We start from the raw sequence: 21,776 nt of genomic DNA on the forward strand, positions 1-21,776 counted from the left end.
CCACGGTGCGGTGTTGCCACAGTAAATTTCAACGTCACTGAATTCGTATCAATATTAAGAAGGCGAATGACTGGGCTGTGAAATTTCACCAGTTCAGCTTTGTATATAAGCAGTAGTAGAATTATTATATCAATACTTCTCTTCATCCTTCAATTTACATTGTTTTATTATTGGAAATGTACCTTTATTTTAACGGTTGAGTAAAAGTGCAATATTATCTTTAATTTTTGCTTAGAAGGAAAGAGTAAATGGCTGTATGTATTTTCCATTGTATGAGATATAAATATTTATCAATGTGCTAACATTAATATACAAAAAAAAAAAAAAAAAAATGGCAGAATGTTCTTGCCACACTCTGGAACACTGACATGTTTTTTAGGGAAAAAAAAAAACATCTCCTCCGTGGTTGCTGTGAGACACACCGAAAAGCACTTTATACAGGGCTGAAATGCTGCGCACATAAATGGCCGGACCTGGATGGAAGGGGAATGAGGAAAAAGGACTTTTCCTTGACCTGAAAGTCAGTTGAACTCTTAAAAACTCCCCCTAATGGCAGCAGCACCCATCGCAGCCTCATCATATAAAAAGCGAGACGCCGCATATCCGAAAGCGCGTCACTTGTTTGGGAATATCGGAGCATTTCTCATTCTGTGCGGTTCAGCATGACAGTTCTGTATTATGACATTATTTACTGTATATCCCTGCAATGGTGCTTGCGAGAGGGTTGGGGCATGCGCAGCGATTGCCTTTCCCAATCAGCGGAAGACGCGAAGGCACACCTTTTGAGGTTGTGGTCACTCGTCACTGTACACGTCATTCGCCATGCGGTAACGCGGTCACGCGACGCACCTCGTCACGCCCCTGTGCTCAACCCCTCTGAAACCCACCCCTCCGCGTCGTATTTACGTGTGGTTGCAGTGTAATTATGTACCAATCAAAGACTATTAATGAGCGCTTCCACTTGTGGCCTGGGCTCTGCTGGAACTGCACACACAGCGGCGCTCGTGGCAACGCCCCCGTCCCATCACCCCTTGCGCAAACAGTTTGCTTCTTAAGGACTCCTGGGAGACCCTCCAAGTAAATGTCAGGGAAGAGGGGTTCCGAACTGTAGCAGACGGCCGCATCGAGCGGCGTTCACCCCCCCGCCCCTCCGTCCGGCTGGCCGGCATCCGTGCGCTTTTACATCCATCCAGATGGGGGGGGGGGGACAAACAGCCGACCAAACGAATCTTCGTTTCCGGGAATCAGTGCGAACAAAAGGGCTCCAAGGTTTCGTCTGCCCCAGGTTTCATTTCGGAAAAAGCAGCCACCCAATGCGTAGCCAGATCATCACTAGTTTCAGCACACGCATCGGGCAGAGAAGCGGCCAAAATCAATAGACAGACACCCCCCCCACCTCCCCGATCCATCACGCGCAGCCCCGGCAGAGCACCAGGCCCTTCTCGTGTGTCACTCAGTGCATGCTCCTGAGTACGTACTATAGTGTACTATGTTATTCTCTTACGGTGTTTCTTGGCATCCTGTATTTGGTCAGTCGAGGTGTTGCTTTTTTATATTTATATTATTTAAATTTTTTCGTTATATCTTTTTATTTTTTTTGTAATTTATCTGCTCTATTGGTTTTTTTTTGGTCAATCAGTGAGAGCATTTGTTATTAAATCAGTTGCAGGGTATTTACAACTCATGGGAAAATGCACTAAAGGAGTTAACTGTTTAAGGGTTTCTGTTTGATGATAGCTGCAGATGAACTGATTACCAAAGTATTTTTTTTTTTCGTTAGTTATGTTTGTTGCCTGTGTTGCAATTATTCATATTCCAATGGATTAAAAATAAATAAGGGCAATAATGATTGGGCCTGTTTCCCAGACGACGTTCGTGTGAAGCTCCGAGCAGGTCTTATACATCCTCTTAAATTTACCTTAAAATTTGAACCGTTTACCTCTTTGCTAAGTTCTTGAATGAGGAAAAGCCACGTCATCAGATGTTCTAATCCAGTCGTCGCCTGTCTTCAGAGCATGTGGCCGTAGCCTGAGTGTGACCACAGAAGGTGTCGCGGATTATGAAAAGTCCAGAACCCTACCTCCCATGCGGAGTCAACCGAGGTAATGAGCAGAAAGCCAAAGCAGGAGAGCGAACGCATTCAAAGATGCTCGGCCTCCGCAGAAAAGCCCAAACAACCAACCTGTGGATCTTCACTGACGAGAGGCTTCAATGTGAAGTAAGAGCCTTTATTGACGTTTCATATAAATGCTTCTTGAGTTCCAGAGCAGCTCCTTTCGTCCTCCTGAAGCAGATCTGGTTCGTTCAGTATCAGAGACAATTTAAAATGTGATGAAGTCGGTCTGACACGATCCAGGACAAAACATTTTTGTTTCGAACAAACTTAATCCAAGTCTGGGAAACTGGTATGAGACAGAAGAGCAAGAGTTTTTGTCACACAGGAGTGGGGACATGTACTGATGGATATTATAATTTATTAATCCCTTTAGCTAACACTTCTCTGCAAAGTGACATGCAACGTAAGGTTTGTACACTAAGCCACTTACATTGATTTACCCTTTTGTATTGCTGGGCAATTTTTACTGCATCAATTCAGGGTAAGTACCTTGATCAAGGGTACTACAGCAGGAGCGGGATTTGAACCCAGTTCCTTCATGTGAAAACTGAGGGCTCTAACCACTATGCTACCCCCTAAGAAAAGGTTTACTTCATCAAAATGCTGTGTTCAACTTTAATATTTAATATGGTAGATACTCCAGTATGGATCAAAGTCATCCAGGAAGTCATGTTTCCTTTAACTGAGCCAGAAAATATCCACCTGCTGAGAGGTTATGACCCATTGTGGCCCATCAGTGGGGGGCTCCAGCACCCCTCCCCGTTGTACTTTATTCCTGGAAAATTGTACAGCTTTTCTGTTCTTATTTATACTTGTCACTTTACTGAAGAAAAAGGTGTAAACAATCTAGACAAAAGGGACTGGGACAGTTTTTCTGAGTGTGGGGGACCATAAAATATTAATTGTACTATTTGGTGGAGCATAGTACACTTTGGGTCTTGGTTATGAATATAAATATATGAATCTGGGTACAGTATTAGAATTCTTTTTTGTTACCTACAGTCCATACTCACCAGCTCCTGGCTCTGGGTGGGGATTTACTTCAGTAGTACTGTGGTAGGGGTGCAAAAATCAAGTTTAATTCAACAATTTAATTAAGCATTTAACCAACATAGAGGAAAACCTGCTTCAAAGAAAAAAAAAAAAACAGCCCTTAACTGATCTGATAAATCTGTGGGGTTTAATTTTTAATCCACTGGAAATGTGACATTTTGTATGAATGTCTTAACATGAATGGGTGTAGACTTAAAAAGATATTTATCAGTCACTTTGTGTTTAGGTGTTTATAAGTTCTTTCCCCAGATATGACTATTATTGTAGGTATGTAGTTCTGAGTTTTCAGATATGCGAGTGTGCGCGCGTGTGTGTCCACCTTAAAATGCTCAAGGGTTAGGAACAAGAGCGGGGGAGGGGAACCCCTGTAAATAATTCAAATACTATGAAGTTAGTGCTTAGCAGTTTCTTTTTTGTGTCAGTTGTAAGTTGAATATTTTCAAAAAAAATAGGCATATGTATTCTCTATTGTGTTTGATATATTGAAAATAAACAGTAGTTTACATTTCAAATGCTTCTATCTATGGCTTATGGCGTCCCTGTACCATTTTATAGATTTGTCAGCACAAAATGCAATAAAGGAAATTAATTTTATTACAGCTTTACTTGTGTATTATTTCTCCCAAACTGCTTTTAAAGTTAAAATGTTGATTGAATTGTTGTTGAAATGTTAATTTTCCCCAAAGATGCAACATTAACAGTGGGTGACTACGGTTTATTGTATAAACACAAGACAACACAAATTTTTGCTCACTGAGTTATGGTGAGGACATTCCTGGTGTTTAAAACATTTTCCTTCCCCCCAAAATTACACAAATTACATGGTAAGAATTTGGGAAAAGAAAAAAAAAAAAAACAAACCTTGGAAGTAAAACTTTCCCCCAGAATCCAATGATCAGCCCTGAAGGAGATGTTCCAACCAGAGCTGATTCACTGTGGTTGTTTGCTCGTGGTAAAACCATGGTTTTGTTGAGTTACAACTACCAGTTATGACAAAGACATCAGGAAGTAGCTGCTTGTACATCGCTCCAAGACTTTCAGGAAAGGGAAAAAAAAAAATCTTAATATTCAGTTTTCCAACTGAACAAAAGCTGAGGTGCAATAAATCAATGATTCACTGCAGTAACTGCTGTTAAAAGCAGTTGTATTTTTCAAGGAAAAGAAAAACATTTACTTATCCTTCAATTACTAACGATACTTCACAAATACAAAGTGAATCCCCAAACTAATTTTTACTTTAACACAAATGGAACTGAATTTCAAGGTCAAGTAATTAACTGATTAAAAAAAAAAAAAGTCAGCAGCACTAGAAGCCACTGATACATGTCAAACTGAGTAAAACATAGTAAACCTGAGGATAAAAATCATCATGAAGACTCTGATAGGAAGAAAAGGAACTGGCTGTTTGGCGATCTTTGTAAAAATACACCTATAGACAAGTGTAAATGAATAGTGGTTCCATTGTTACAGCAGGTCTTCATCTTAACTGACTGCACAAATTCGTCTTTCAAAATGAAGACAAAATAAAGATAAACGTGGTATTAGTTTATTGACAACCGTTCCTATGAACAATAGCAAAGAGGACTGTATAAAACACTGTCACACGTCCATTGTCCAGCTGGCTGGAACTGAACGCAGTGGGAAGAGCCCACATTCAGGCATGCAATGTACACGCTCCTTATACTGACTACACCAGCTTGTAAACAAAACTATTTCTAGTTACAACATAACTAGACGGACATTTCTAAAGCATGTCAATGGGCGCGCTCGCTCACACACACACACACGCACACGCACACACACACACACACACACTCGCACCAATAGAAAAGAACATCTAAAGGCTTTTACAAATTTGCCCAACCAATCTGCAGAGACGTCCACCTGTGTGAGGATGCTGGGGGGTAGTCAACATGGCGCTCAGTAGTGCCGGGGGTAGAGGGCCATAGCGGGCGGTACCTGGCCCATACCCTGCCCAGGCCTGGGAGCAGTTGCATTCCCCGGGTTCACCAGGTGATTAATGGAGGGTCCACTTTGGATGAGGGTGTCCAGAGCTTTCTGGACACTCGGGTTGTCAAAGTTGATCCCGGTGCTAGCGACCGCAGCCCTCGTTGCCCCCTGGGGGGTTGAAAGGCGGTTCGGGGGCGTGTACTGCGAGGGAACACTGCTGGGAGCCATGGCTGGCGGCCGCAACGCTGGGCGGGCACCCATCATGCCGCCGGGACTCTGCCCTGAGGACTGTTGCATTTTGGGCATGGAGGAAGGGATGAGGGGTGCTGAGAGCGCACTGGTCTGGCTGCTGAGGGAGGTACCATAGCTCTGCGCCTGGGGGGCCACACTGGTGTTGGCTGCAGGGGTCCCCGCTCCACTGTTGAACAGGCTGAGGATCTTGGCCTGCAGCTCCTGCTGGTGGCTGGGCTGCTGAGATGGGTTGGGGGTCTGAGAGGGCTGGGCCAGGTGAGAAGGCTGGGCCAGGTGAGAGGGCTGGGCCAGGTGAGAAGGCTGGGCCAGGTGAGAAGGCTGGGCCAGGTGAGAAGGCTGGGCCAGGTGAGAGGGCTGGGCCAGGTGAGAGGGCTGGGCCAGGTGGGAGGGCTGGGCTGCGTGAGTGGTAAGGGACGTCTGGGTGACATGCGCCGTGTGCGTCGGATGCGCCGTGTGCGTCGGATGCGCCGCGTGTGTCGGATGCGCCGCGTGTGTCGGATGCGCCGCGTGTACTGGGTGAGCGGTGTGGGGCGTGTGTGTCGTATGTGCTGGCAGGGGGTTGTGGGGAGCGTGTTGTGCCATGCTGCTGATGGGCACGTTCGACAGGTTCTGCGGTGCCGACAGTGGCAGCGGTGGAGGCTCCAGGGAAGTGGTCACTGCTGACGAATGAGATCCTGCGCATAAAAGTAGAGGAAACCATCGTTTACGTGACCATCTGTGCAACCACCCACTAAGGGTAAAGAAAAATGGCGTCACGTTTACCTGTGAGTGGGTCGCTGTTGCCTCTCACCATACGCTCTCGCTTGTCCCGCAGGTAGTCCAGCAGTCTGTCAAGCTCTTCTAGCGTGAGGTACCTGGAGCAGAGATCACTGATGTTACAAATTGAAAAGCCAAGAGGTGACTGCGACATAGCAGCACCGTCAAAGCAAACCCACCTCCCTTCCGCTAGCAGGGTGATGGCAGTTATCACGGAGATAGGATGGCCCTCCCGCTCATGCTCCCTCATCAGCACATCATCAGCCATCTTGGCAGCCTTGCAGGCAATCTCCTCACGCTCCTTGTCCCGGTGTTCAGCTTTGAATGCATCATAGTTGTGGGCCACCAGCACCATGGCATCTTGCATGGGCATGTTGCGGTGCTCTGAATCATCACCAGGGAAGAGAAATTAAAGCCGTGTGAAACTCCACCTGTGGGTCGTATTAGGGAGCATGTGAGGCGTTCAGGACCGAGGTGCCCCTCCTACCTTGAGGTGTGCCGAACAGGATGTTGACTGTGCAGGAGCGGTGCACCTGGTGCTGCTGCGTGATGATGATGGCGAAGGGCGTCCGCGCACGGCCCACATCTTCCAGCGCTTGCGTCAGTGACACCTCCGTGTTCAGGAAGATCAGGTCCACCACCATTCCCAGGTCACGCACCTTTCTACCCACTGTCTCTGCATACTCCCTGTAGGAGGTGCCCAATAACAAGGAGAAGTCCATAATCTTCAAAAACACCAAACAGGCCCAAAATTCAAGGTTACTGGTACAAGGCTGAAGGAAATGCCCCAGCTGCTCTATTCTTCAGCAAAGTACTTAAACTGAAACCTTAAAATTCCTAGTACAAAAGAAAAGAGGAAAAAAAAGAAAAGAGAAAAGGCTAAATGTCCTGACAGTTTCAGGCAGCGGGCTGTGAAGACCAGCTTTGGTACAGACTGTTGCGTAAGAAGACCTGCTGTGTGGAAGGCTGATAGCAAGCGGAGTGGAAACGGGACTCACTTCTGCTGCTTGTTGACAACAATGACAGAGCAGTCGACGGGCCGCTCCGAGTCATAGCGCCGCTGCAGCTCTTCGTAGAACTGCCGATAGAGCTCATTACGCCGTCGCTCCTCCATCCTCGGGCGGTCATCTGGAAGCAGGAATGTCAGTCCATCTGCAATGACCTGCTGCCTGAACAGAAAATACACTGTTTTTCCTTCTCACCTTCAGGTTCCCGTCTGCCGTTCCAAGGATCCCTGTAGCGGTTGGCATAGGGGTCCTCCTTCTTGCGATAGTAGTCGTCCATGCGGTAATATCGATCATATGATTCATCCCTAGTGATAGAGATATATTTATTAATTTCAATTAAGACCAACTCTCTTCATAAACAAATATGGCACGTAGATATGTAGATGTTCAGAAATAGAAGGGAGAGCTTCTTACCTGTAGGGAGCATCTCTAGGGTCACCCCTGTGGTCTTTCTCACGGCCTTCTGACCCATGGTACCGCTCAAAGCTGGGGTCCCGTGGGGGGTGGTCCCGTGGGTGGCTGAATCGGGGCTCCCTGTGGTCCCGTCCATGCACGGGAGAACGGGAGCGCCCGCGGGGCTCTCTGCCATCCCCATAACCACCACTGCCACCATATGGGTTCCTGCAAGGTACCAGAAGCACTGTCAATAAAGGCAGGAGGAATCAGGGCTCTGCATCTGGGTTTCCCTGCCCGCCCGCCCGCCCGCCCCTAGGCAAGTCACAAAATCAAGAGGAAAGTTTGAAGTCACAATGCACGCAAAGACTTGTAGGAAGGCCAATATATGCACCAAACCAAAAAAATTACACGAAAGTTTGAGACTGCAAAAAGGCCACTTAAAAATATACACATCAGAAACGTGCATTTGTGCCAGTTCAACGCTGGTGGCGCATTACAGCTTTTAGGTGCTCACACATATTCAAACGTTACAGCAACTTCGGCTCAATGCTCCGGGAGCTCTCTTATAACAAACACAGGACGCCGTGAAATGCAACATCCTCTGCAGTGGGGGCAGCGAGTTTCCCCTCCTGAAATTCACTTTTTCAATTTCTTCTTTAAAAAAAATTAAAAGGATTTACTCACTCCACAGCATTGCACAACCTGTCCACCCCAAAACACTCTTTTTGTAAGAAAAGGAAGGAAAAAAAACATTTATTTGTGGTTTAAGATTTCATATGCACGTTAAGTCCTTACAACAGTTCACACTTTCATTTTGCTTTTTAGACGTGCAGGCAATAAACACCCCGTCATCCACAAAGTCTGAATGGGGGGAAATCCTGATGAAAACTCGTTGAGCTATTGTAAATCAAAAATGTCTTGTATTTACGCGACAGAATCGCAATTCGAGTACCTCTAAATATAAGGACATTAGGAAACGTTCGCAAAATTAGCAGCATACTTTTATTGTGGGAAAAAAAGGTTGTAGTTGTGTTTAAATGAAATTGAAATCGCAGAATATTTATGGTAACCACACGCTTTACTTGACACGCAATATAACAAACAGAATGACGCAGGACAAATAATTGCCACACATTATTTAATAAGAATGTATGTGTTTAAATCATGTTTATTGGATGTTAGAGCTGGTTAACGTAGGAACAAAATGCATTTCTGATGAGGTCTGTAAGACCGACCATAAAAAGAAAGAAATAAAATTATTCGGAACACGACAATTAGGACAAAAACAGACCGAAGAGAAGATGGTTTGTCAAATGTGAATCCTAATCTAAGAGGAAGATTCTCTCAAAATGAAACTGAAATAATTGCCTTTAATATTTCTGGGAACTTGAGAGAAATGAGCACAAAATCTTAACTGAGTCAGGAGAAAGAAAAAATAAAGCACATTTCATGATTCAGTGTTTCCAGAAACGTTTATTTTTGTGAAAGGCTGATCACGAGAGCGGCTGAATTACCGCTACTTCCTCAGACCCCACAGTCACTTATCAGCGTTACTTTACCTTCGTGGAGGGCTCTGCCGGGATTGAGCTTTACTCTGTCGTCTCTCCGCTGCCATATTAATATCTGAAAATAAACCAATCCAGACGTTCAACATATGATAAATCAGACGGGAATCAAGTGGCATCAACTTAATACCCAGTATGCATTTTTGCTTCATCCTTGTCGTGAATTACCCAAAGGTGTGTCTGTACGTAATATTCCAATGCAGGAATGCCAAGAAAAGAAATACTAGAAAAAAGGTTTCATATGCACCTTAAAAAGCCAAAACATAGAATCGTTTATAAGTCCGGTGTTTCAGAATTTAAATTCCTACTGCTTTTAAGTACATCGATGAAGAGACAGAACACAACCCAAGACTCGTTGGGTCATGACAATCATTGAATTGATAAATCTGTAGCTAAAAAAGGACAATGACATTTTTGTAAACATTCAATATCTCAAATTTCTTGGTCTTCCCCCCACATATCAAACGCTCACATTACTTTCACTTAATAGCATATATAAAACTTTTACCCAAAAACTCACATAAACTATAAAAAAAAATACCTTATCAAACAAATGTCAATTTAAAATAGGACCAGTGGTGATTTCAACCAGCCTCCCCACGTTGTGACTTTTTCAATACATTTCTGTTGTGTCATAGCCATGCGCCCACTCTCAGACCTCTCACATTTATTGTAGCATAACACCAAAAAAATTACTGGAACTGAGTTGTAAAACAGAAGTTTTACAGAACCTGCTAAGCGATGTTGAAGAGGCACAGGAAAGCCTTACCTATTATTTTAACACTTAAAGTGGTAACTCACAGAACTCTTGAAAGGCAGTATCATTCAGAATAATTTTGTGTTAATTTATCACATTATGATGCTGTGAGTAGTTCAGCAGAAAGGAATTACAAGTGACTACAGTAATTATGAACCTTTCCCCCATTTAGATTAACAACCATTAAGTTTGTTTTACAAGAGTTTAAATTGAAAGCAAATTTTAAAAATTATGCTCGTTGTGCAAGGGAATCCTGTATTTTCATAGTAAGGACATTTTTGAAGAATGAAAAAATGCCTATTAAAGCTAAAGATGCTTATTTAAACACACGGCCTAAAAGCAGATGACTTAAAGTACCTCGGAATGCAACTGTCTGCCTGGTAAAAGATGCATTTCAAAGTTATAACAGCTTTTATAGCATCAGATTTCTTGAAAAGTCAGATAAAATTTACTTAAACTTCTGAGCCAACAATTTTTTTCACCATTGTTACGTTCAAATACTCAAAGAAAAATGTGAATTCTGAAATTCAGTCACTGTTGTTAAAACAAAGTAAAACAAGTACTCGGCTTTGCCATCAAACATTTCTTAATTTTGACCACACTACCATCATTTTATTCGAGTAAAATCCTTGAGATAGTCATTTAGAAAGATGTTTCAGAAACATCTATGTTTAACTTGGTCAACGATCATTCTTATAAACAACAAAACTGTCCAACAACCACAACAGCTGAGATTGCGACAAATTTTCCAAATACGTCATACTTGTGCAAAAGACAAATTCAGCGCATAGCCAGTATTTGCATTTAACCAAAACATTCTGCTGTGCAACAATGACCACACGATGCTGCTTCTCTGCAGCGACGCCTGCTGGCTGAAGCAGCCCTGTGCTGGTAAAATCTTACCTAGTTTATAACCTCTATAAAAGCGACCGTTTAGTCCCGCCTTTGCAGCCTCTGCATCCTCGGCTCGCTCAAACTGCACAAATCCATACCCACGGAACATGGACAGCGCTGGAAAAAGGAACATGTGTGTTGTTTTCGGGATGCTCAGTTACAGACATCCGACACTCATAAGACATTATGTTCTACAGACCTAACCCCCTCCCCCCGACAGGTTAACGGCTGAGACAAAGTAACACACCAGAAATTGAGAGGTAGTTGGTTCATGTTCATTGAACTGGAAGATTAGAACTATCACATATAACCTACACACATTACACTCTCCAGCATCAGGAGCCACTCATAAAATTTGCACTTGTTAAATAGAAGACGTTTTTAAGAGACACGCTATTATTTACACGCCCAAAAATGACATGTTAAAATTTTATTGTATTATTTTAATTGTATTTTGAACTGAATATTGACTACTAACCATTAATCTTCCCATACGGACTGAACAGATCTTCCATGTCCTTCCTGTCCATGAGAGTTGTTGGCAAATTCCCCACAAAAATCCTCCTCTCCAGGTCGCGGGGGTCATTGCTGTTGGTGGTGTGATGAGTAGGACTTCTGCTCCGGCTTCTTCTGCGAGACATGGCGCGACTACTCGGCTCGATCGTATTGCGTTGCTTTTCTTTACGTTGTGATTAAATTAGTTTGTATATGTGGGGTTTTTGGGGGTTGTGTCAGTGTTTACGGGGTATTATCCAAGGTCCTAAAATATCAGTGCGTCAACAGAAAGGAAGAAAAGAGAAATCCGACACATAAAATGTATCAGTAGGAACATCACAAAAGGTTAGACAGAACATTGCAAAAGATGAGAATGAGCTGGGAAAAAAAATGCATCATTTTCAAACGTCACTGAATGCCTATGAAAATATTGTGCATCTCCAATGAAATATCGTTGTTAAAATAAGGAGGAGAGAGGTGATTTATTTGGAGAAGAAAAGTCCCGAAATGCATAGGTGAATTAACAAGCAGATGAATGTCAAACCCATTAAACGTATTGTATTGAATCCAATCAAGTGTGGGTTCCCCCCCTAAATATCGTCACTGTGGATGTCAGTAAGAAAACAAAACCTCCAGTATTCCACGAAACAGAAACACCTTCTAGAAACGACGTCTCCATCACAAGTTTCGATTTATGACTATACCGTACGAATGAAGCCTTGAAACCATCTCTTGTCAAAGAATTACTGTATTTGGGTTTTACACTCTTAAGAATAGGAATACACTTAGAAACCCTATTTAAAAAGAAGCACTCCGTTCCAAACTAATTCTCAGGAAAATTTCACACGCATCTCACGTCAGCAGGCGAGAAAATCAAAAAAGCACCGGGACCCAGTTACTTTCAACGATGGTACGGAATCTTACAAAGCCATGATAAGGCAAATTTGCATCGTAATATGAAAATGAACTGAACAGAATAGAAAAACCATTTCTTGCAGGATACAGTATACAATGTCCTATTGTATACACCATCCCAGCAAGACCAATTATTACTCTCATTCTGTTTTATTATGCTACACTGAGAGCAAATTACCGCATATGACCCTTATGTACAGCAGGGTTTTTCAGTAAAGTAATTCAGGGCGAGTACTTTGATCAAGGGCGCTGGAGCAGTAGCAGAGAACAAATGTCTCAATGTCCTTCTAAACGTAACAGGATTCCTATGCTATTGCCTCAGTGTTACTACCATTGCTGTTACTGATGATTTTTTTACTGTAATAATTCAGGGTTAATATGTAGGGCTGTGGTTCACAGTAGTAGTTAGGTCAGCTGCCTTGTACTCAAATAACTCGGGTCTGAATCCCAATCTTGCTGTTGTACCCTTGATCAAAGTACTTACCCCCAACTGATACAGTAAAAATTACCCCACTGTATAAATGGGTAAAACACTAAGTTGAATAACAGAAAAGTGTCAGAGTAAAAGGGAAATAAAAGCACCTTGCTACATGATACCTACAGCCACTTTTCACTTCATATAACATCACCATTTAGTGATTTACAACTGAATACTTTTACTGCAATATTCTTTCAGGATAAGTACCTTCGTGCTTCTGTGCGGTTTGAACTCCCACACACGTCAGGTTTTATACACAGAAGTTTCCAAATACTGCCACTTTTCACTACTTGTAATAAACATTATTTATTATATACTTATACTGGCTATTCTGTGTCAATTTATTGCAGAGTACTTTAGTCCGTTTTATTTATCCCAAATGAAACAAATGTGGAAATATTATAACAAAATGAAAGATGATGGTGAACCCAGCAGCTGCTGGCAGCGACGCAACGGCTTCAACGTGGACAAGTTGGTGACCCCCTCGCACGCAAACAAAACAATAAAGAAGCCACAGGAGGAGACGCGTTTTTCGCCATTTTTCCACACGTTGCGTTGGATCATAGTTCGTTTTAAGCGAAATTCTTCGCGCAGCCCCAGAGTCTCTCAGAACTTAAACTCAACTGCATCGCGCTAAATAGGGAGAGTGATGGTTTAGAGGACCTTGTTGAAGAGTCCGGCGAAGTTATGTGGCTAAAAGATAAAGACAACTTGTATGAACGTGAGTGTATGAAGTAGCTGGTATGACCGTGGCGCGAGGCGCGGTGAGCGCGCGGCTGCATCAAAAAGACGGGCACGCGAAGGCCGCCCGGTCGCCATTTTGTACCGGTAGATGCGTCTCTAACGCGGCTGTAAAATGTCCATCCAGCGGCTCGGTCCATCCGGCGAGCGAACAGCGAATTCCTCTGCACAACGGCGCAAAGACGCAAGCAAGTAGCTTTCCTATTTGGGAAAATATCGGAGATATCGCTTAATTCCACAGAGACGGCGGGGGGCGGCTAGCGGGTTAGCATCGGCAGCTAACCCACAAAATGTCCGTCTGCAAATGAGCCGCGGCTGAAATGGCCACGGACGCATCGGAGACACCAGGCGCGACGGCCACGCAAAATGCACAGGGATGGCGCACCTCGGAGGACACGCGGTTTGTTGTCTCTTAAACCTTATGCTGCCAGGTTTTGCAACAAACACTTGCTTGACAGTCAGGGACCACCGTCCACACAGTTGGTTGCGTAGCGAGAATGACCGCCAGTCAAACTCAAGATTATGTACAAAATTAAAATGACTCCTACCTACAGCGAGGATGGTGCCTGGTGGCTTTCTGTGAATCCACAAATCCGGGGTCCCGTAACTTGTGATTGTTTTGTGTGTTCTCTCCAAATGTCTGTTTTCAGCTCATGCCGCGAAGTCTCCACCATAGACGTGCGCTTCTTCTGTGGTTTTTCTGTTTCTTAATGTTAACGCAGGGCATTAGCGCCACCTATTGTCTGGGGTTTGCACAGTATTTACAGTAATGTACCCATTTATACAGTGGGGCAGTTTTCACTGTATCAAGTATTGTACCTTGATACAGTATTTAGTATACAATATATTTTCTGTCCATCAGATTCAGTTACTTTATATATAAAGTAAAGTTCAGAACTGAATCTGTTAGATGGAAAAATATGGTCTCAGGCTTTTTAAAAAACATTTTAATTCCTTAATTTCTACGCAGTTTACATAACTTTTGCAAGTGTGATTCAGGAGTATTCTTCCCCACCTTACGATGGCAATTCTTTCCTGAAATCCCCTCTGTACAGTGAATTTTCATAAGTTAAAGACATAATTACCATTATTGTCAACTAAAACACTCAGTGCCTCACTCAGGTAAAATATTGTATGCGTTTCTGAGCACCAGAACTGACATCCGTTTATGCTAAAATATTACCAAATCCAACTTAGTCTAACTCTTACCATGATCAAGTATGGGAAAAATTAATGATGCGTTCCTGAGCCGCAAAATGTTTATTCATATTCTGCCAAGCATGTAAAATTCCTATGTAGAGTAGAGGGAAATTTGCTTTGGCTGCTGTAGAGTACATCATGTACATGATACATACCCACGTAAAGTAACCAAACAAAATATGTAGGAAAATAACTTACCAGGTGTAATAATAAAAAAACAAGGTAACATGAATGAACAAGCAAATTTAAATTTAAGAGCGTAGCACGGGGTTGCAGTGTACAAATAACCTCCCAGCCTGTTGCACATTTAATGTCCTCTCACAATATATTTCCGTCACAATACAGTATGTTACAGCCTTCTCAGATGCTTATTCACAGATGCGTTGAGGAAGCGTCTGCCCGCGCCCCCAAAATCTTTAGCGCATGCGCATGGGGGGGGGGACGGTTTTCGCCGCGCGGAAATGGAACTACTTGCTCACGTGACTCTTCACTAGACGCAAGAAAAGTCATATGACCGGCCGTAACGCTTCATTCCCTGTGTTGGGGTTTCGTTGTCGTTCATGGTGCGGTTGGCTGGAAAGGTGGGCTTTAATGAATATTTCTTTCTTTAGTGGGTTTCCTCCCTCCCTCCCTCCCTCCGCTTTTCTTATATCTCTTCCACACGTCCTCTAAGACTTTACTTTCGGTTTGACAACACTGACATTCACACAATCGAATCGTCGTTGAGATTCACTGTAACTGACATCACGGCTAACGTTGAACTACTAACATGCCGGTTCTGGATTCCAGTGTGTGATTGAAGTGACCTTCTCAGTTCACACCTGTTGCCTTGTCTTTTGTCACGTTCCTGCTAGATGTGCTCTTGGGTTCTCTGTTTCATCTGGGCTGTGTTGGGTGTCTTGGGAGCCCCAGATGGTGACGAAATTAAGTACCTCCCTGGGCTGCCAAAACAGCCCAGCTTCAGGCAGTACTCGGGGTATCTCAATGTGGCTGGGAACAAACATCTCCATTACTGGTCAGTGTGTCTTTTTTTGTGGTAGCAGCATCTCTACTGAGTCTGTTGGAATGTAGCTGAAGATTTTTCCATGACCAGCTGTCACATCCCTGTTATGAACTTTGGGAAGTGAAACTACTGAATCTTGTCTGCATGTCTTTGGTTCCATGTTAGATTTTTCTAAAGCAAAGTGCTTTGGTCACATGGGTGAGGGATGGTGCTTTTTAAAAAGCTCTAGATTGTTCCCCTGTGTCCTGTTGCTGTTTCTCAGGTTTGTGGAGTCCCAAGGAGACCCAGGGACTGACCCAGTTGTTCTGTGGCTCAACGGGGGGCCAGGCTGCAGCTCTCTGGATGGTTTTCTCACGGAGCATGGCCCTTTCCTGGTAGAGTGCGCTCTGAAAGAGGAACAAGCACTTTATAGCACAGATAAGTCTTCCTGACAGCAGTTTATCTGGCTGTTCTGTTTTCTCTTTCAGGTTCAAGATGATGGTGTTTCATTGGCATACAATCCATATTCTTGGAACATGGTATATTACCTCTTACTGATGTATTGCTCTCAGTATCAAAACTGACTCTATTTTACAAAAAATATTAGTGGTTTGAAAGTGAAACCTCTTCAGTCTGATTATACAAATTCAGACCCATGTACTATGGTAGCTGGTGATGTCACAGGTGAATGAAAAATCCCCAGTCATGTTAACTTTACAGTTTTTGTCAGTAAATGGGGTAAGTGGTTTAGGTGTAACTGGCAGTGCAGTAATATTGAAGAGTATCAAAAGCAAAAGGCAATAATGGGAGGAAAAGGTACAAAACTAGTTATCGTGACTTCACTTATTCTAAGTGGAAGCTGGAGCACATTGCCTGTACACTGATTACAAAGGACTATAGTCAAACAAGATGTCTGAAGGAGACCTTCTTGCAATTCTTAAGGAGTCCTGTAGTTCAACTATACAAAGGTGCATTGCTCAAGTATGTAAAAAGCTGCCAAAATTCTAAGTATTTTGAGCATGAAATTAACCCAGCCTATAGCCTAAGCACCATTCAGCCTGCAATGACATGTCATGGTGAGGGCACCATGCTGCTGGGATGCTACTTGTCATAGGGGACTGGAACTTCTTTTCAAAAAGGGGAAAACTATTGGACTAAAGTACAAGAAAGCAACTGAATCTTGGTGGGGTTGGAATAAAAATAATTTTTACAGTAGAATACTGATGGGTTAAAAACAATCACATTCCCTTGGAAGAATCTCGATACTCTTGCAAAGCACAGTATAATGCAGTGTTGGTTGCTTTGAGCACCATTAAGAACAATGAAAATGTTTTAAAATAATGCTTTCTTTCATGCTATTGAGTTTTCAACTAAAGGGCAAAACAGGCATCCTATTCACTTGATTTCAGTCGATGGGGCGGTAAGAAAAAAGTAACAGATGTGCAGGGTACTAAATGCAGAACTGAGCTTCTGTAGTAAATATTTGTTTTTGTGTAGTGATCTTCTGGTCACAATGTAGTGTGTTGTACAGGAAGCATAATGATATCTTGAACTCATCAGTGTCCCTGACTTCCCTAACAATATCTGTATTGATATTAAACACAGTTGTCCTTTCAGTTCTTATTAAATTAGATCCAATATCAGTTTAACATTCAAGCCTTTAATAGCTCCCCTTCTCTACTCACACATTTCATGTTTAAATTAATTTTAATTATATATAATATTCATTTTTATGTATCAACGATAGATCTTGATAGCACTAAGGTGTCATTTGCTTTGAACAGATTGCCAACATGCTCTACCTGGAGTCCCCAGCAGGAGTTGGCTTCTCATACTCTGATGAGAAGAAATATGCCACCAATGATACAGAGGTTAGTTCCTATCTGGCTAAAAAGGTTTTGAGTTTCATTATCTTGTCAACATGTTAATGGATTTTGAGTACCAACCAGGCTTTGGGTGTTTAACTACCTGTTTTTGTAGTCTGTTGCAGTGTCTGCATTAATTAAGTAGGTAAATGGTTAAAGCATTAAGTTGGTCCTTAACTGGATTTAAAGCAACTTCAATTTTACAAGATAAAATATTGAAATGAGTACTTCTGCTAATTCTGATGTCTTGCTTTTAAAGTTATAAAGCATTTAAAGGTAATGTTCACAGTAAATCTATAGCCCCTGCCTGTTGTTTAAACTCCCATCTCTAACTTTTGTTAGACTTTGAATTCTCGTCAGGATATAATTCCCCTTCCAAGCAGTTGACTCTGCTTTTGTGGCATTTTACAGGTGTCAATGAATAACTATTTGGCCCTGAAAGAATTCTTCAGGCTCTTCCCAGAGTACAGCAAGAACGAGTTCTATATCACAGGCGAGAGCTATGGAGGCATCTATGTGCCCACGTTAGCAGAACGTGTGATGGAGGACAGCAGCATTAACCTGCAGGTGTGATCAGTGGAAGTGTATCTGAGACACCAGGATGTCTTCCACATGGTCAATGCTCACCTTCTCTTTCTCTGACAGGGTATTGCAGTGGGTAATGGGTTGTCCAGTTATGAGCTGAATGATAACTCCTTGGTCTACTTTGCATATTACCATGGGCTCTTTGGATCAAGGTGAAGACCGTTGTCTTTGTATTGATTCATTATGAATAAATTCCTGAACTAAATATTTAGGATATAAAGGACTTTTTATGACCTGCCTTCAGCTCTTTAGTCTGACTGTTTTACAAGATTTCCCTGAATGTCAAACATGTCTGCTTTTGCCAGCCTTTGGATGGACTTGCAGAGCTACTGCTGCAAAGATGTGAACTGTGACTTCTATAGCAATAAGAATCCCAACTGCTCAAAGAGTGTAAGTATATAATTCTTAAATAAAAAGCTGGGCCTTTTGCCTGTTCTCCATTTTGGATAAGGCATTTCGCAGCACTTCTGCAGAATCTTAATACTATCTTACTTGTTCATTTAGGAATGCACAGAATTTGATTAAGTCATGCTGTTCAAGTATTGTGGGAACATGATCTAAGGTGGTCCATCTGTCAAAAGTGGATGTGCAGTTTAAGGATTTCTGTAATGTCCTTATTTTTATCTCTTCTCTCAGTTGGGTGAGGTGCAGAACATTTTATATGCTTCAGGACTGAACATCTACAACTTGTATGCTCCTTGTGCAGGGGGTGTAAAATCAAGAGTCAGGTAAGGAAACCAGAGTGACCAGGAATTGACATCACCTGTATCTTCTTAGCATACCCTCTCCTTCGATTTCTGACCACATGCCTGTGATGTAGCTACTTGGATGATGGTTTGTTTCTTACATTTGTGCTTTCAGTTAAATTCTAAGACCTCAGAGACCCCCCCCCCCCAGGGTGAATTTAAACTTGGGGCAGGAATCATCCAGCTGCTTCATAATGATGCATTTACTGATTATTTCTGAATAACAGTTCAGAGGTTTGGTTTATGCTAAGTTTTGAGTATATGTAGGATTCCATAATCTGATTCTTTGACCAACTTCTAATGTGGTCATTTTTCTAGTTATAATGAGGACCACTTGGTGATCCATGACCTGGGGAATATTTTTACTCAGCATCCCTGGACTGCCATGTGGAATAAGGCAAGTTTTAAAATGAGCTTCTTTCTTCTGACAAAGTAGATAAGATGACCCACATGCATGCACTGTTGGGGAAACTAAAGTTACTAATAGTTATAGGAAAGGAGTGACTGCAGCTGGACTAGGTAGCTACATTTCTCACACCAAATAATCTGGTCACCATGCCTTGACAGAGAACAAGAGTACTTGTGTAGATTCCACAAATGAAGTAAGAGTCTGCATTCAAAATATGGAGCTTTAAGGTGGTAGTGCTACTGTCATTCTAAACCAGCACAATCCCTGGGGAACCAGATTGACACATTTTCAATTAATCTACTAGACCACTTTAGAACCAGCTAAGCACCAGGGACCCTCCTGGTTTGAAACTGATTGCAAAAATTGTCTTTGGTAACAGATGTGTGCAAAAGTTCTTGAATTTATCTGGTGCTGAGTAATTTCTCATAGCAGACTTTCTTCCACAGAACTTTCATAGCATTGCAGCTTTGCATAAGTCGGTGAAGCTTGACCCTCCATGCACCAATTCTACAGCCTCCACCAAGTACCTGAACAACCCCTATGTAAAGTCAGCCCTGCACATCTCCACTTCTGCAATGGACTGGGAGATATGCAGGTAAGGGCAACAACCCTGAAGTCTTCTCTGCTTCTTCTTCTTTGATTCATAATGTAAGCAGCTCTCAAAAGTAGCATGTAGTTTCCTACAGTTACTTGTAGGTAGGTAACTTACACTGGAAATTGAGAACAGTAGTAGCTAGTCATGCTTCCTAAGACTGAGTCATATGATGCTATCTAACAGCAAATGAGTTGCAAGTTCAGTCTGCAAGGTAGGACTTCAAAATATTAAGTTACATAAAAGTTTGACTTGACTGCTCTATAGTGCAGTAAAAAATTGGTCACAAACAACCAAAGTGAAAGCATAGTAAAGCAGACTGTACACACAGTAATCAAGGAAGCCACTTGATTTCTAACCATAAAGGAAAACTCTGGATGTCCAAATACCAGTAGCTGCCCATTCCTCCTGGGAATTGTAGTGTATTCTATTCATTCCAAATACGAACAAATTTGACAGAGCTGGTTAAACTTGTATTTATACCTGACATTTCAGTGCAGAAGTGAACCTCAACTATAAGAGGCTTTATATGGATGTAAAGAAGCAGTACCTCAACCTGCTTGGTGCACTGGTGAGTTCATCCTGATGCCTTGGCATAAACAGCCTACCATCAAATCGGTCACTGATACTGATGACTCTCCCCACAACTGCAGAAGTATCGTGTGCTGGTCTATAATGGAGATGTAGATATGGCCTGTAACTTCCTTGGCGATGAGTGGTTTGTGGAGTCACTTCAACAGCAGGTAACTTTTTTTTTTTTGAATCATTGCTTCACTGATGGGCAGTGTTATATCAGCTAATGCTTGTTCAGTCATTTTGAATACTTAGCTCTTAACTCAGATGTTAAGCTGTTACCCTACCTTGTTCTTCCTCAGGTCCAGGTGACTCGCAGGACTTGGCTATACAACACTGGTGTGGACCAGCAGGTTGGAGGTTTTGTGAAGGAATTCTCAAACCTGGCCTTCCTCACAGTCAAGGTAGGATGCCTCTAAACAGTCTTATTCTGTCCTTGTCTGGAACAAGGGTATGCTGCACCAGTGAAATATTTTAGAGGTTAAATATAATTATCTGCACTTGAGTACAACAGGAGTCATTCCTTGATGTGCTTTAACTTGGGCACTAAGAGCTCTTACATTTTTGAGCTTTGCCATTTCATGGCAGTCATAATTGCTGTCCCTACAGGGTTCAGGCCACATGGTGCCCACTGACAGTCCCATTGCTGCCTTCACAATGTTCAGCCGCTTTTTGAAGAAGCAGCCCTACTGAAAATCAAGGATGCACATGGGTTCAACCTTTCTGCTAGAGGAGTTGATGGTCCAGGTAGTCAGTCATCCAGTATGGACCTTGATTTCACTCTTTCCAAAGCTCCATTTGTCGATCTACACTTTGTTTGACTTGATCTAAAATGTGCTCAGGGTGAGTGTAGACTGTACTAGACAAATATCACTGGGAGAGTGTTAAGGATGAAGAAACTTTAATACATTCCGCTGTACACTCAATGGTCTGTTTTTAATGAATTGTGAGGTTTTATGGGTGCCTTTTTAAAGGGAAATGCTGATCTTTAAATTTCCTCTTTGCCTTTCAGTAAAGCAAATGTTACTATTAAATGGAATCTGATTAACTGTCTGTGCATTACAATTTCATCTCCCCACCCCCCCTTCTTTGTGTAAAGGGATTATATGTTGCTCAGACTCTTATACTGCAACCTGCAATTTAACTTTTAAGATGACCTTTTGTTTCACTCACTTTTTCAATAAAGTTGTCCTCCCATTAAATTACATCTTGTTGCTGTACTTTTAAGGTCACTATAACATGCTTGTAAGTGATAATATACAGTGATCTTGATGTTTAACAAATTTCACATTTAAACACCCAATGGTGGCTTGCAATAGTGTGAGAAAATTCTCACCACACTACATCCGAAAGATATATTTTTATTAAATATGAATGAAATTCAACTAAATCCAAATTAGAGTATTACATGTTCAGTACATTTAACATGGAATATATTGATTCAAAAGG

At 42.3% G+C, this 21,776-nt stretch overlaps 2 protein-coding genes across 11 annotated transcripts; one reads left to right on the forward strand and one right to left on the reverse strand.

Annotated features, from left to right (window-relative positions):
- Positions 1-3,875: 3,875 nt before the first annotated feature.
- Positions 3,876-14,927, reverse strand: ncoa5 (nuclear receptor coactivator 5). 8 transcript variants are annotated; one of them, XM_029248597.1, is made up of 12 exons: positions 14,774-14,799; positions 13,924-14,081; positions 11,225-11,506; positions 10,756-10,863; positions 9,090-9,153; positions 7,549-7,755; positions 7,330-7,439; positions 7,126-7,255; positions 6,615-6,814; positions 6,307-6,511; positions 6,134-6,225; positions 3,876-6,045 (listed from the first exon to the last, which is right to left on the reverse strand). In XM_029248597.1, the coding sequence occupies exons 3-12, from the start codon at positions 11,385-11,387 to the stop codon at positions 5,090-5,092; spliced, it is 2,235 nt and encodes a 744-aa protein (XP_029104430.1). In that variant the 5' UTR covers positions 11,388-11,506; positions 13,924-14,081; positions 14,774-14,799; the 3' UTR covers positions 3,876-5,089. The 8 variants fall into 8 exon arrangements, with proteins under 8 accessions (XP_029104430.1, XP_029104434.1, XP_029104432.1 ...); XM_029248601.1 differs by lacking the exon at positions 13,924-14,081 and having other exon boundaries at positions 14,774-14,927; XM_029248599.1 differs by lacking the exon at positions 14,774-14,799 and having other exon boundaries at positions 13,928-14,766.
- On the forward strand, positions 12,973-21,632 carry ctsa (cathepsin A). Of its 3 annotated transcripts, XM_018755903.2 has the most exons (15): positions 15,060-15,156; positions 15,430-15,590; positions 15,841-15,952; positions 16,046-16,096; positions 17,342-17,428; positions 17,834-17,989; positions 18,068-18,159; positions 18,313-18,397; positions 18,644-18,735; positions 19,072-19,150; positions 19,609-19,757; positions 20,250-20,325; positions 20,408-20,497; positions 20,630-20,731; positions 20,937-21,632. In XM_018755903.2, exons 1-15 carry the CDS (start codon positions 15,136-15,138, stop codon positions 21,018-21,020), a joined length of 1,437 nt encoding a protein of 478 aa, XP_018611419.1. In that variant the 5' UTR covers positions 15,060-15,135; the 3' UTR covers positions 21,021-21,632. The 3 variants fall into 3 exon arrangements, with proteins under 3 accessions (XP_018611420.1, XP_018611421.1, XP_018611419.1); XM_018755904.2 differs by lacking the exons at positions 15,060-15,156; positions 15,430-15,590 and adding an exon at positions 12,973-13,775 and having other exon boundaries at positions 20,937-21,631; XM_018755905.2 differs by lacking the exon at positions 15,430-15,590 and having other exon boundaries at positions 15,006-15,156; positions 20,937-21,631.
- Positions 21,633-21,776: the final 144 nt, after the last annotated feature.

Source organism: Scleropages formosus, chromosome 24 (genome assembly GCF_900964775.1).
Source record: "Scleropages formosus chromosome 24, fSclFor1.1, whole genome shotgun sequence".
Classification (NCBI taxonomy): Eukaryota; Metazoa; Chordata; class Actinopteri; order Osteoglossiformes; family Osteoglossidae; genus Scleropages; species Scleropages formosus.

Bases quoted from the DNA above. Each gene is read 5' to 3' on its own strand.
- ncoa5 (XM_029248601.1), bottom strand. From the start codon at position 11,387: ATGTCTCGCAGAAGAAGCCGGAGCAGAAGTCCTACTCATCACACCACC. The intron at 7,256-7,329 runs GTGAGAAGGAAA...TCCTGCTTCCAG, and splicing joins CGGCAGACGGGAACCTGAAG to ATGACCGCCCGAGGATGGAG. The intron at 6,512-6,614 runs GTAGGAGGGGCA...GTGATGATTCAG, and splicing joins CCTGTTCGGCACACCTCAAG to AGCACCGCAACATGCCCATG.
- ctsa (XM_018755903.2), top strand. From the start codon at position 15,136: ATGGTGCGGTTGGCTGGAAAG. The intron at 18,160-18,312 runs GTGAAGACCGTT...TGCTTTTGCCAG, and splicing joins CATGGGCTCTTTGGATCAAG to CCTTTGGATGGACTTGCAGA. The intron at 18,398-18,643 runs GTAAGTATATAA...CTCTTCTCTCAG, and splicing joins ATCCCAACTGCTCAAAGAGT to TTGGGTGAGGTGCAGAACAT.